At 50.0% G+C, this 14,397-nt stretch overlaps 2 protein-coding genes across 3 annotated transcripts in view; one reads left to right on the top strand and one right to left on the bottom strand.

The window, feature by feature from the left end:
* ACP7 (acid phosphatase 7, tartrate resistant (putative)) overlaps nt 1–14,397 on the top strand; it is a 123,660-nt gene that overhangs the window by 65,093 nt on the left and 44,170 nt on the right. The gene's annotated exons all lie outside the window — the stretch shown is intronic.
* Nucleotides 1,916–8,168, bottom strand: FBXO27 (F-box protein 27). The gene is made up of 5 exons (XM_037516522.2): nt 7,817–8,168; nt 7,581–7,692; nt 7,406–7,501; nt 3,402–3,537; nt 1,916–2,718 (listed from the first exon to the last, which is right to left on the bottom strand). The coding sequence occupies exons 1-5, from the start codon at nt 8,166–8,168 to the stop codon at nt 2,515–2,517; spliced, it is 900 nt and encodes a 299-aa protein (XP_037372419.1). The 3' UTR covers nt 1,916–2,514.

Raw genomic sequence — 14,397 nt, forward strand, 5'->3', positions numbered from 1 at the left:
GTAAGTGTCTAGGCTCTATTTAGGAAATCAAGCCTCACAGAAAAGATTTTTTTCCTTTTGTGTTCTAAGATCCGGGAACAAGTTAGCCCTTTGACCTCAGTTTTAATACATTGGTGAATACATCAGTCCCAGGAGAGTGATGCACCCCAACTCCACAGACACCCCTAGTGTCTGTCTTCAGCTGACTGCTCATCTGTATCCTCTATCATAGCTTCTAACTAGTACGTGTAACTAATTTCTCCTCTGGCAAATAATCAAATCTAGAGATGGTGGGAACCTCTTATTCATAGTCAAGATAGTTGTGGGTAAGACTGATGACGGGCACCTCAAGTGAGGGAGCCCCAGTCTCACGGGCCTGATCCTTTGACCTGGGATCTGGTGCTGTCCCTGGGCAGATAGTGTCAGAGCTGAGTTGAATTGTGGAACATCCAGCTAGTACCAGAGCACTGCTTGGTGGGCAAAACGCCACACATCTGGTGTCACAAGTTTTTTTTTTTTTTTTTAAGATGTATTTATTTATGTATACAAGAACTGGGGTACAGGCCAGAGGTGCGGGGGGTGAGAGGATTCACCAGAGACAGAATGGGGAGCAGAACAGGTGAATCTACTGAAATACACTGCTGAGGGAGGCAGCGGGTGAGACAGGAGAGCTCTGCTGTGCCATATGAGTAGCTCCCTGGCTGGGGATCGAACTCATGCAGCAGTGGCTGGTGATAGTTTGATAGCGCTGTCTTTAACCCCTGCGCCACCAGCGAGGCCCTGGTGTCACAAGTTTTGTGAGTGTGGCAGTGGTTTGAGAGTTCAGGAGAAATGCAGAGAGCGTGGGGCATTTTTTTTTTCTCAACCTGATATATACACACAGTACCACAGGCATGTGTATGTGTGTTTATACCAAAATTAAATCATAGTGTTTTTTCAGGCAATTGTCTCCCTATTTCCATTCTGCTGTGCCATGTGGGTATCTCCCTGGCCAGGGATTGAACTTGTGCTGCAGAGTTTTGTTTTCTTTCAATTGATTTTCCCCCAAGTTCTTGTCAATGTATCTCTCATAGTCCTTACATCAGATTCCCCCAGTTGACCCAAAATGTCCCCTAGAGCTGAACTGTCCAAAGCGGTATTTACCCCAAGGCCACACACTCCAGCTGGTGGGCAGTAATCTTCCGGTCTGTTTCCAGGTCACAGCCCCTTGTTTACAATGCTGGCGAAGCGTACATCTCTGCGTGCACACACGGGTGGGGATGAGGGCTGGCCGGGCGCGAGGCAGGCACAGAGAAGACACAGGCACACTTTGCCCGCCTTGTGTTGGGACACCTAGAGCTTCTCATCCAACCACTGGCAGCGAGCCCAGGCACATGCCCTGGGCCTGCCAGGCGGTCCTGTCTCATGCTCATGGCTAGAAAGGCAAGCAGGCTGTCGCTAGAATAGTACACCACTGCCTGCCTGAGGCTCTACGCCCTGATTGATTTCTGTCTGAATTGATTTCCTCAGGACTTGGGAAAATACTCTACTTCTTCCATTCCTTCTATGGCAAAGCCCCTTGGACTGGTGTCTTCTTCAACTGGGACTGTCTGTTACTCCGAATCCAGCTGTGACTAAAACAGTGACATCGCATTTCTATTGAAAAGATGAGAGGTAGTTGCCTCGGGATGGTGCAGGCTTAAGCATCAGCCGCAGCCACTGCATCACAAGTTCAATCCCCAGCCAGGGAGCTACCCACATGGCGCAGCAGACCTCTCCCGCAGTCTCGCCCGCTGCTCCCCTCAGCAGTGGATTTCAGTCAGTCTGCCTGTTCTGTTCCCCACTCTGTCTCTGGTGAATCCTCTCACCCCCTGCACCTCTGGCCTACACCCCAGCTCTTGTATGTATAAATAAATCAAAATAAATCTTAAAAAAAAATCAGAGGCATTTTGTGCAAAATAATACATTTATTACATGTGACTGGCAGATACATGCAGCTGATATATTATTCTCTCAAGGTCTGGAAAAAAAATTCAAAATATAAAATATAATTTTACATACCACACACTTATGGGGGTCCTTGAGGATCGGGGGATGACCTCATTTTTTCATAGAAGTCAGAGTGGGTAGAACTGTCTAACTGCAAACATTTTCTGAGTTAGCAGATGTACGGCTGTCAGAGCTCATCCCAGCTCTTGAGGTTAAGTTCACCACCTAAGGTGGCTGAGACTCCATCAACCTCAAGCGAGAGTCTAGCTGAGATAGAAAGATAGCTTCCCTGAAGCGACCGACACAGCCGCTGAAGCAGAGAGAGGACATGGCTGAGGCTGAATCACAGGGCCTCTGAGGGGAGGGCTAGGCATCTTCTGTGGAACCAGCATCCCCCTGTGTTCACCTGTGGGTCTCCACTCAGTAGAAGGGGGCGTCCCTGGAGCAGCAGCAGTAGGTAGATCTGATAGAAGAATTTTCTTCCAGAAGTTTCTGGAAGCTGGAGACAGGGCCCAGCAGGACCTTGGATTGAACCTAGGACTTCCCAGGATGCCAGGGAGCCTTTGGTTAGTGAGGCACCTTGCCAATGGTCTCAGCTCCTGGAAGGCACGTCGAGTTGTCCGCACACAAGGACGGACGGACCCGCACGATCACACTGGAGTTGGTCACACGAGCTCCATAGTGGCCAGCCCAGAACTGCGTGTCCTGGCCCCAGTGTTCAAAAGACACGAAGCGGACGCCCGTCTTGATATTGGAGAACACATAGGAGACCTATAAGCAGAGTAAGGGGTCAGCTGCCTTGTCCCATGATCTTCCCCTCAAACACTGAGGCTGGCAGATGGGGGTTTTCATGAATGCTGTACCATCTCCTGATCCATGTTTTCTTCTAGAATCATGCCACTCCCCATTAGGTTAAATCCTGTTTCCTTGAACCTGGGAGGATGTGCTTGTATCCAAGGGTGTGGTAGAAGGGATGTGGAGTGACTTTTGCCAAATGATTTCCAAGGCTACTGAAAAAAGTTCCTCTAGAATCCTCACAGTGGCTCCAACACATAAGCAGTCTAGCTACCCCGAGGCCGCCATGTTGTGAGGAAGCTCAACCTGGCCTAGGCAGCCATGTCATAGCTCCGACACGAGATGAAGAGAGATTCAGCAACCCAACAGCTGTGCAGACACCCGTGCGTGGGCACATGCGCGCGCACGCATACGCGCGCGGACACACTCATACACCCTACCACCACCACCACTCTGCTCTTTAGCTTCATCCTCTCTCTGAACACAACTACTTGAGAGACTGCAACTGGGCCCTTTTCAGCAAAACCACATAGACAGAGTATAAAAAGACCATTGTTGATGTGAAGCCATTAAGTTGCTTAAGTTCTGGGGTGATTAGCAATTCAGGTAACCATCACAGGCCCCTGCCATCCTTTCCCATGCCCCTGTCAGAGACTCACCTGAAGGTAAACATGGTTGTTCCACTGCTGGATGGGATCAGGCATAGCCGAGAATTTGTCCAGGACGGTCTGGTTGGCATCTAGAAGTTGGACAAGGAGTCGGTACATGCAGCCACTGTCGTGACGGGCTCCCCACCTACGGGAGGAGGGAGGCCTATGAAGACTGCACCTGTCACCCCAGCTCTTTGGTGCCTGCCTGCCCCACCCAAAGGGCTTCCCTCTGTATGTGAATCCCAAGTGTGGTCCTTGGACTAGCTCCTGGTGTCACCTAGGAGCTCGTCCCCACCGCAGAGCCTATGAATCAGAATCCACATCCGACAAGCTCCCCAGCAGGTCGGAATCACCTTCATTTAGAAGCACTGACCTTGAGCAGTGGCCTTCAGAGCACCTCCTCCCTTATTATTGAAGTGACAATTAAAATTTCTCATTCAATGTTTAAAAGGTTGCAAAAGATATAAGGTCCAATATATAGAATGTTGACATTTTAAAATACAGTTTTCGATTTCACTTATTTTTGGTATCCAGAGAAAACAAACAGATGAACTAAATAAGACAAAATTTTAGATTACAAGACCAATTAGTGGTTACTAAGAAGGGGTCACTGGGGCAGAGGGGACATGGTGAAGGATAGATTGGACCTTTAGAGGTGAAGTTAATGTTGTATTGACACAAACTGCTTTTCAATGATGTACACATGAAACTTACAATGCAGTGTCACTTCAATAAAAAAATAATAGTAAAATTTTCATATCAGCCACGTAAGAGGATCGGGGAACCTATAGTATCAGATGGCATACCCAGCATTTGAAAAAATAACATCCAGTTTTCATCATTCTTAGATAAATTATGGCAAATTCCCAGAATAGAATACTGTCCAGCAATGAAATTAACCTAATTGAGCTGCATATTATTGCTACATATGGATGAATCTACTAACATGTTATTGAAAGAAGTCAGATATAAAATGTATACTGTATAACTGCATATATATATATATATATATATATAGAGAGAGAGAGAGAGAGAGAGAGAGAGAGTAGAAAAATGGGCCGAACTTACCTATAGAAACAGAATTCAGGATTCTGAATTCAGGCTACCCTGAGGTGGGAAGTGATGGAAAAAAGGGCATGAGAGATACTGGGTGGTAGGGTTGCTAGAACATTCTGTTCTGTTCATGACTAGGGTGCTAGTAATACAAATGTGTTCACTTTATTATGATAATTCATTGAGTGCCACATCTAAGATAGGTATGCTATTGATGTTGTAAGTTAAAATCTTAAAAACTTAAGAGTTATGGGCTCTATAGACCTCTCTTGTCATGCCTGCTGCTCCCCTCAGCAGTGTATTTCAGTAAATCCGCCTATTCTGTTCCCCACTCTGTCCCTGGTGAATCTTCTCACCCCCGCACCTCTGGCCTACACCCCAGTTCTACACAAAAATACATTTAAAAAAAATTTTTAGGGCCTCCCCGGTGGCGCAGCAGTTGAGCACTGGGTTGCAAAGCTGCCCGCAGCCTCTGCGGCACCGGTTCGATCCCCGGCTGCTCCCCGGCCACCGGAGGAGGGTCCCACATGGCGCGCAGACCTCTCCTGCCGCCCGCTGCTCCCCTCAGCAGTGTACTTCGGTCCTTCTGCCTGCTCTGCTCCCCGCTCTGGCTCTGGTGAATTCTCTCACCCTCCCGCGCTTCTGACTGTACCCAGTGCTTGTATAAAAAATAAATAAGAAATAAAAAAATAAATCTTTAAAAAATAAAATTAAATAAAATAAAATAAAAAATAAAATTTTTTTTAAAAAGTGATGGACTATAAAGGCACAATTGTCTTCCTTTACCAAGCCTTCACATCATTCTGCCTCTTAGATTTAGATGTCCATTCTGCTTCTCCCACAGAATTGTCCTAATGTAATATTAATATATTTTTATGTACTGAAGACTTATTGATTACCCTTTCATACTGCTCTGCGCCAACCACACACACACACACAAAGGATATAAAAAGAAATTTAAGATTTTTCCTGTGACCATAAAGCTCTAAGTGTGAACATTTCTTCTTTAGGATTGAATTATTACCCACTTAATGGTTCCGGCTTTGCTATAGATTGGAATCATCTTAGAATGTTTTAAAAATATTGTGTAGAAAAGGACTGAGCCTAGCCCAATGGTACAATCCTTGCCCTCAGCTTCTGGGAAATAATTTTTGGGCACTTGGGATGCTGTGCTTGCCAGGAACATCTATCTTTGTTTGCCTGGGGACCTGGGGTCACACTGCACACTCTGCCAATGTGATTTGAGGGGGGCTGGCCACACTGAAATGTACTCGCCGTAGAAGCTACCTGCTCCAGAAAGACCAATCATGTGATGTAGGATGCAGTTGACCCGTATGTTGACATTAACCCAATAGGAACTCTGAACACTGAAGTTCAGGTTGCTTTCCCTGGTTGGCAATATGCCATGTCTCTGTCACACACAGATGCCAGGGCAGTAATTCGTCCAGATTCAATGGAGAAAGGACAGGGGTGGAGGATCCATGTTCGATGCATCCCTTAGACACTGCCCTATGCGCTTCTTCCCCTGGAATAAACTAGGGTCTTATAACAGTCTACGGTGAGTTCTGTGGTCCTTCTAGTGAATTCCTGAAACTGAGGGTAGTTTGAGGGACTCCCGAAACTTGCACATGGTCTCAGAAGTGAAGGCAGTCTTGGGGAGTGTGTCCTCTAATTGCAGTCAGCTCTCAACTTCTCAAAAATCTAAAAGGCTGACTCCACCAGAGGCCCTGGTTTAATTGAGATGGTGTGTAATCTGGACAGCGAGAGCTTTAAATACATCCGGGTGATGTGCAGCAAACATTGGCAACCACTGATTACTGCAATCAAATGGTAGACCATTGCTCCAAACAACACAAACGTCACAATAGCTTGATAAGTGACGAAAAACATTTTACTGCAAATTTATCTCTCAATGAGATGGACAGGGAAGGGGAGGAAGTCAGGGGACCTTGACAAAGTGCATTTGGAAAGGCCAAATTTCAGATGGTCACTTTGCTGTGTGTCCAGTAGGCTACCTCTGGGGACCACACACCACAGAGAGGGGCTTTTCTTTTTCTTTTGGTAAAACTAAAGACTCTGAGGAGAAACAAGGAAAGGTTAATTTTAGAACAGCAACCTATAACTCCAGAGAATCTAGAAAATGCCTTCCTTAGAACTATCTGAGTTGTGTATCCTGTGGAATATCTGTAATTAGCCCAGTTTTGAGACAAGCACTACAGAGTTCAAGTGCTGGAGGCATAAGGGTCTGAGCCTAATGTCAGGTCCTTGTCAAGCCCTAGATGTGTGAACCCCGTCAGTAAAACCTACCCGCCCTTTCTGAACTTCTTAATTTCTTGTGACGCTTGGAAAGTCTTGAGGTTTTGAAATACACTTTCCCACAGGTTCAAGGTTCAGAAAGTGCACTGAGGCAGCTCACGGTCATAAAGCGCTGGGTATGAGCTTGGCAAGCAACCTGATCTTGGGTGAGACCAGCTCTGACTTGTTCAAGATCACAACCCTTCAGTCAGGATTTGACCCCTGGGAGGTCTGGCTTCAGAATCTGACCCCATACTGCCTTTTCCATAAAGCAAGAAGCATCTTGAGACAAGACTGAACTGGGCCTCCCCTGGTGGCGCAGCGGTTGAGTGCTGGGCTGCGAGGCTGCCCACAGCCTCTGCAGCGCCGGTTCGATCCCCGGCTACCAGCGAGGGTCCCACCAAAAAAAAAAAAAGAGAAGACTGAACTGGACCCAAGGCCTCTTATTCAATTCAATCTGGCATCTTCCAGATTGGGGTGGGGGGTGTGTGAGAAGAGGGTTGCAGGGTGTGGACTCTGCTAATGACCCACGCTGTGATCATGGTTAAGTCATTCACCTCGTGGACTTCAGCCTATCTGTAAGGAGTTGTCATGAGGTCTAACGCCAAGGTCACGGCGCATGGGGTGGGCGCTTGGCAAAGCGTTGTTTTGACCCGCACACTCACCAGTCAGAGACACAAATCTCAATCTTGCCACTGTCCAGTAGTTCTGGCCACAAACCCTCCTCCTCCAGGTCCAAGACCTGCTTCTTGCGACACCAGCTAGCAAGGAGGGACAAGAGTGAGTACAGGGCGGGCCTCCTCACCCGGGCCCGGCCCGCGGAGGGTGAGGGACATTCACCTGAAGGAAGACACGAAGCAGGTCTGCGAGGGCGCCCCGGGCACGGTTGACATGTTTCGCTCCACCGCCCAGCCGTCCCCGCCGTGCTGCACCATCCATTTCTGGAGACCTTCTGTAAAGCGACACAGACTTGCACCCCAATCCTCGCCAGCTGGCCAGTGCGCCCGAGCCACGGGCTCAAGGGGGGTCCCGCGCGGGCCCCGCCTCCCGCGCACCCCGCCCCGCCGGGCGCGCACCCTGGCCGCAGGGGTTGCGGATGAGGTTGCGCCCGATCGGCGCGCGCTCGCAGAAGCGGCCCAGCAGGCAGGGCCTGGCGTCGCGCACGGCGGGCAGGCAGCTGCGGGCCAGCGGCAGCAGGGCGCGGTGGTCCCGGGCGAGGATGCGCAGCCACAGGGCTTGGCCGTCCACCAGGGCGCGCCAGCCCCGGCACACCCGGCGGCAGCGCCCGAGCAGCGCGCGCGGGGGCACGTGACTCAGCACCGCCAGGAGCAGCTCGGGCGGCAGTTGGTTCAGGTCCAGCACCTCCTCGGATTCGGGATCCGGCGCGGGGACCCCGGCGGGCTGGTCCCTGGAGGCCGAGGCGCCCATGGTCCCCCCGCTAGGCCGGGCGGCCACTGCAGCGAAGGACAGTGTCAGTTCAGCGGCCGGCAACCCCAGCCGCGCGAGGCCACGGCCCCAGCCTTCTTCCCCGCGCCTCCAAGCACCCCAGCCCGGCCTCGCCACCCCGCCCGGCGGCCGCCCACGCAGCCCTCACGCCCAGCGCCCCTCCAGCCCCGCGCCCGCTGCGCCTCGCCCACCCGCAGCCGGGCTCCCCGCGCCGGGCCTGGCCTCCCTGCGCCCCACACACCCTCGCCTGCTGCCCTCCTGGCTAGGGAGCCGCTCCTCCTCCTGCGCCTGCCCAGCCCCTTGCTTCTTACCTTTGCAGAGCCCCGCGCCCCACCCCCCCCACTTACAAGCCTGCCAGTCCCGCCGCCCCTCTCCGGAACCCACTCCTGCCGCGGGGTTCGGGCGCGAGGCTGCTACCAAAACCGCCCTGGCTCCAGGGACAAGGGAAGGAGGCGGGACCGCCGGGATCCCGGTGTCAGTCGTGGTCGCGCCGGCCCGCCCCTTGGAATGGCTCTGCCGGGCCTGCGCCCAGCCACTGTTATTTCGGCCGCATCCTGACCCGAAGCCCTAACGCCCTTAAAACTTCCCGTCACCTTTAAGGGGGCCAGTGCTGTCCCCAGTTCCCAAGAGCAAATGGATGAAGCAGAAGCCCCAAGAGTTTCGATTTCCAACGAGCGCGCTCACCAATGCATGAGTCACCACCCTCTGTGGAATGTGCTCCTGGCACTTGGGGTCCCTGTGGTGACTCCATTTTGCAGGGGAGCAAAGAGGCCCAGTGAGGGCAAGTGACTTGCTGTGGTCACACAGCTGGTCTGTGACAGCGCACGAGTTTGGTCCATAACTATTGCTTTTCACCTCTATACCAACTTTGAACAATAAAGACCAGACAAGGCCTCCCCTCGTGGCACAGGTGGTTGAGCGCCGCGCTGTGAAGCTGTCCACAGCCTCTGCAGCGCAGGTTCGATCCCGGATGGTCGGCGAGGGTCCCACATGCCGCAGCAGACCTCTCCTGTCTCGCCCGCTGCTCCCCTCAGCAGTGTATTTCATCAGTTTGCCTGTTCTGTTCCCTGCTCTGGCTCTGGTGAATCCTCTCACCCTCCAAGCATCTGGCTTGTACCCCGGTTCTTGCATAAATAAATAAATCATTTTTTTTTTTTTTTAAAAAGACAGGAGCATCATATGTACTTTTATTTATTTTTTTTAAGATTTTTTTTTTTTTTTTTAATTTATACCAGCACTGGGTACAGTCAGAAGCGCGGGAGGGTGAGAGAGAATTCACCAGAGCCAGAGTGGGGAGCAGAACAGGCAGATGGAGTGAAGACCCTGCTGAGGGGAGCAGTGGGCAACAGGAGAGGTCTGTCATGCCATGTGGGACCCTCGCCTGGTGGCCAGGGATTGAACCGGCGCTGCAGAGCTGAGGGCAGCTTCGCAACCCAGCGCTCAACCACTGCGCCACCATGGAGGCCCCATATGTACTTTTAAATATCAGCAAATAAAGCCAGACATGGATTCTTGCCCACCTGAAACTTACCTTCTGGAGAGAGAGGAATGCTGAACAGAAGCCATAATAAGCAAGTTATATAGTGTTGGGGAAAGAATTAAAGTTAAATTAATATATCCAATGAATAATACAAATTAACAAATAATTAAGGGAAATAATTAAAAGCATTAAACCAGCCTAGTGCACATAGGTCACAGAAAACATAACTATTGAGCTTTAGTGTTTCCCTAGAAGGCGAGCAATGTTCTGGGAAAATAGACAAGTCTGCTTAAGCAAATTGGGTGGCTGGACAGCAGAGGGAGAACCTTAATTCTGGGAGATACATTCTAGGAAATAGATTGATTATTATATAGGCCTAATGTCTTTTCTTTCTTTTTTTTTTTTTTTAGAGGCATGTTTTTATTTATTTGTTTGTTTGTTTGTTTTATACATGCACTGGGTACAGTCAGAAGCGTGGAAGGGTGAGAGAATTCACCAGAGCCAGAGCAGGGAGCAGAGCAGGCAGAATGACGAAGTACACTGCTGAGGGGAGCAGCGGGCAGCAGGAGAGGTCTGCGTGCCATGTGGGACCCTCCTCCAGTGGGCGGGGAGCAGCCGGGGATCGAACCGGCGCCACAGAGGCTGCGGGCAGCTTCGCAACCCAGCGCTCAACCGCTGCGCCACTGGGGAGGCCCCCTAATGTCTTTTCAATGCACACAAACTTCTGACTAATGAGGTTTTCAAATATTTCCAGAAGTGAAGGAGGCTGCAAACTCCTAGACAATTCAGTTTCATCTCGAACTCCTACCCACATGCCTCCCCCACCCCCCACCCAGAAATCTGAAGCAAGACTGAGAACTTCAACCTTTCTGTCCATAACAATCCATTATTTTGGGGTCTCTCTGGTGGCAGAAGGGGTTAAGTCTCAGCACTACGATGCTGTCAGCAGCCACTAGGCATGAGTTTGATCCCCAGCCCAGGAGCTACCCACATGGCGCAGCAGACCTCTCCTGTCTTGCCTGCTGCTTCCCTCAGCAGTGTATTTCAGTCAGTCTGCCTGTTCTGCTCCCCGCTCTGTCTCTGGTGAATCCTCTCACCCTCTGCACCTCTGGCCTACACCCCAGTTCTTGTAATTATAAATAAATAAATAAACAAACAAACAAACAAACAAATAAATAAATCTTAAAAACAAATTAAAAAAAAAAACCCTAATCCATTATTTGCTAATGTGCAAGCTGTGGGAATAGGAAAACTGTATCCATTTCCAAGAGTGTTTTAAAAAGACTTAAAAACTTCAAGCAGGATTAAAGGTAGACATTGAGCCACTTTGGCCTCCTTATACCTGATCAGTGGCTTGCATGTTCTCCTCCTGGGAGGACATCTTTGTTTGTTCTTGCAGTTACATACATCTAAGAACTGAAAGTGCATTCTGGAATCCCCTCTCCCAGGTCTGACAGGCTGGAGGGTAGTTGAAACCCTTGAGCCAGACTGGAGGTGCTGTTGTATAAAGAAAAATGTTATTAGAACGTTCCACATGCCTGTAAGGAAGTGAAATCCCCAATTTTTAAAAAAAAAAAAAATTATGCATACAAGAGCTGGGGTATAGGCCAGAGGTGCAGGGGGTGAGAGGACTCACCAGAGACAGAGTGGGGAGCAGAACAGGAGGACTGACTGAAATACACAGCTGAGGGGAGCAGTGGGCCATATAAGAGAGGTCTGCTTGTTATAGGACAGGGAGAGGGTCAGCCCAAACCCTGCAAACCTGCCTATTCTAAATGGGTTCTGCCATCCGCCGCATCAACACAAAACATAGGAGACTTTAATGGGAAGGAACTTTAATTAAACTAGGAAACAACACAGGTAAGGCAAAGAGTCTAGTTTCTAAATGAAGCACCCAAAGTTACCCGTCCCCTCGTGGGTAAAAGTCCATCCATATGGGATCGGCCCAGAACAAGGCCCCAAAGCCAGCCACAAGTCTAAAGCATCTTCCAGTGGGGACCCACAGCAAAGGGTCAGAAACAACCAGACAAGCCCAGAAGGAAAAGAGCAAAATCAACATCAAGATAAAAGCTGCCATGGTCACCTCCCCACGGGTCTCACCCACATCTGTGTCACCCAGTCCACGACCAAAAGACAAGCGCAGTTTCTTCACGTGTCTCTAGGCTCCATGCGCCTCCTCCAGGTCTCCTTCTGGCTCCATCCTGCTTCCTTCCTCAGTCTCTTCTGCAGCTTCTCCTCTTCCTGCTCAGCTCCACCCTCCCTTGGGTGGGGCAGGGAACCTCCCCCTTTCCTGGGGACCACCCTGTTACATGCTGAGCCATGTGAGTTGCTCCCTGGCCAGGCAGGGGATCTAATGGGTGGTGCTGCAGTGGCTGGCGATAGCTTCATAGTGCTGTCTTTAACCCCAGGGAAGCCCCCATCCTGGGGAGATTTTTAAATCATGAAATCTGCACTTATAACCAATTCTCCAGGGATTTTGAAAATTCGAAATTCTGTATTTTTTCTCCTTTTCTTTCACCTTGGCATTCTAGTTAGGATATTTCATAAACATTTTAAGAATAACCTGTGGAGGTAGATTTCATTATCCAAGGATGTCATTTCAACATAGTAAAGGCAGCATGAAAAATTATTTGCTATAAATCAGAAGGTTGACAGGAGTGGCGAAGGGAGGGTTGGGTGGGGGATGCATCTCTCAGACGGAGATGTGATTGGGATGCTTGGAAGGGGTGGGGGGGACTTGCCAGCCTGGTTTGCATAGTTTGCATAACTTGAAAATTCCTGAACCTCAGGGAGGTGGGTTGCATAAATAATCCCCAGGGCATTTTAGAGTCTCCACCTTTGTCACTTCCTAGCAGCCTCTCCTCCCCAGAGGCCACCGTTGGTAGGAGTGGAGAGGAGTGGCCTGCCTGGGTTTTGATTCCCAAGAAATAAACTCAACTGCCAAAGGGCCCTTTGTGCCAAGGGGCTGCGGGGTGGCTAAGAGTAAACAAACTTCTGCTTTCAGAAGGGCAAACCATTCAAACTGGACTCATTCATTTTTAGCCTGGTGGTAATTCCACACCACCAGGCTAAAAGCTTAGCACAAGTGATTGTTTGGGGCCTGTTGTCTCTTTTTTAACAGAAGTAAGCCGGATTGATTGGTGCTGGATGACACTTTTGGGAGAGGTTGAAAGGCAATAGGTATTAAGTTTGGGTGAGGACTGTGCTCTTTCCCCTTCCCCTCTGCCTTCCTGCCCTCTTCCCTCCTAGCCCCTTCCCCTCCTCCCTCACCCCCAATGAAGGACTCCATCTGGGGCCTATTTCTATTTTTTTTTTAAAGATTTATTTATTTATGCATACAAGAACTGGGGCACAGGCCAGAGTGTGGGGGGTGAGAGGATTCCCCAGAGACAGAGTGGGGAACAGAACAGGCAGACTGACTGAAACACACTGCTGAGGGGAGCAGCGGGTGAGTCAGGAGAGGTCTGCTGAGTCATGTGGGTAGCTCCCTGGCCGGGGATTGAACTCGTGCTGCAGTGGCTGCGGAAAGCCTCATAAGTTGTGTCTTACCCCTTGTGCTACCAGGGAGGCCCCTGGGGCCTATTTCTATTTATAACAACACCTAGCAGGCTTTGAACTGGGCTGGACATGGAGGCTGAGGGAGCAGGAAGGAACTGGAGGGACCCAGAAGCTGAGGGACAGCAGTGCGTAGGACAATTCAGCAGGGTGAAGGGTGTAACAGCGTGGTCCCCAGGAAAGGGGGAGGTTTCAGGTTCCCTGCCCCATCCAAATGGAGGGTGGAGCTGAGCAGGTGGAGGAGAAGCTGCAGAGGAGACTGAGGAAGGAAGGAAGCAGGATGGAGAGCCAGAAGGGGGCCTGGTGGAGGCGCATGGAGCCGAGAGACACGTGAAGAAACTGTGCTTGCCTTTTGGCAGAGGCGGATGGCAGAACCCATTTAGCATAGGCAGGTTTGCGGGGTTTGGGCTGCCCCTCTCCCTGCCCTGTAACAAGGGCAGAAGGGTCTGGAAGGAGGGGAGGGGCCACCTCCTCCCTGGGAAAGCCACCCCTTCAGCTGGCCACACTCTCTAGCCCCAATACCCCAAATAGCAGACCAGGTGAACATTCCCAATGTGGGGTTCAGCCTGTGCTCCCTACATCTTCATTGGCCACAACCAGCAATGACCACATGTTGGCAACTGCCCATTTAGAAAATGTAATTAAAAAGTAATCCCCTATATTCAAAAATAAATGAATAATTCTTTGAGTGCATCCGTCCTATGGTGGTTATATTTAAAATAAAAAAAGGAGGGGGGTGAGCGAGACTTTTTAAATTTTCTTTATTACTTGTTTCTGTGTTTTATTCATTTTTCGCTATTTATTTTTTCAGTTATGTTTGTTGAGGTAAGGCTGATTCACACTACCCTGTATGTTTTAGGGGTGTAGATTCACACCTCTGCACTTGTATATTATCACACTACACCCACCTCCAAAGGCCTGGTAATCCTCCACCAGAGTCCTTTGAGCCCCCTCTTTCCTTTGTTCGCACCACCACCCAACCAGCCCCTTCTGGTACTCAGCAGGGACCTTATTATCTTTTAGAGCATTTTTGGAGGAAAAAAATACCAAGTCTGGTGTTGCTGTAAAATAATCCAGTGGGGGGACTGGGTGGAAACATAGATTACAAAAAAGATTGACCACCAGCTGTACAAACACTTGAAAAGGTGTACAATCTCCTTAATCATCAGGGAAATG

The sequence above is a fragment of the Talpa occidentalis genome, unplaced genomic scaffold, assembly GCF_014898055.3.
Source record: "Talpa occidentalis isolate TD23 unplaced genomic scaffold, MPIMG_talOcc4v2.1 talOcc4.17, whole genome shotgun sequence".
Classification (NCBI taxonomy): Eukaryota; Metazoa; Chordata; class Mammalia; order Eulipotyphla; family Talpidae; genus Talpa; species Talpa occidentalis.

Bases quoted from the DNA above. Each gene is read 5' to 3' on its own strand.
- FBXO27 (XM_037516522.2), bottom strand. From the start codon at position 8,168: ATGGGCGCCTCGGCCTCCAGGGACCAGCCCGCCGGGGTCCCCGCGCCG. The intron at 7,693-7,816 runs GTGCGCGCCCGG...GTCGCTTTACAG, and splicing joins CCGCAACCCCTGCGGCCAGG to AAGGTCTCCAGAAATGGATG. The intron at 2,719-3,401 runs GTGAGTCTCTGA...CTCTGCTTATAG, and splicing joins ACAACCATGTTTACCTTCAG to GTCTCCTATGTGTTCTCCAA.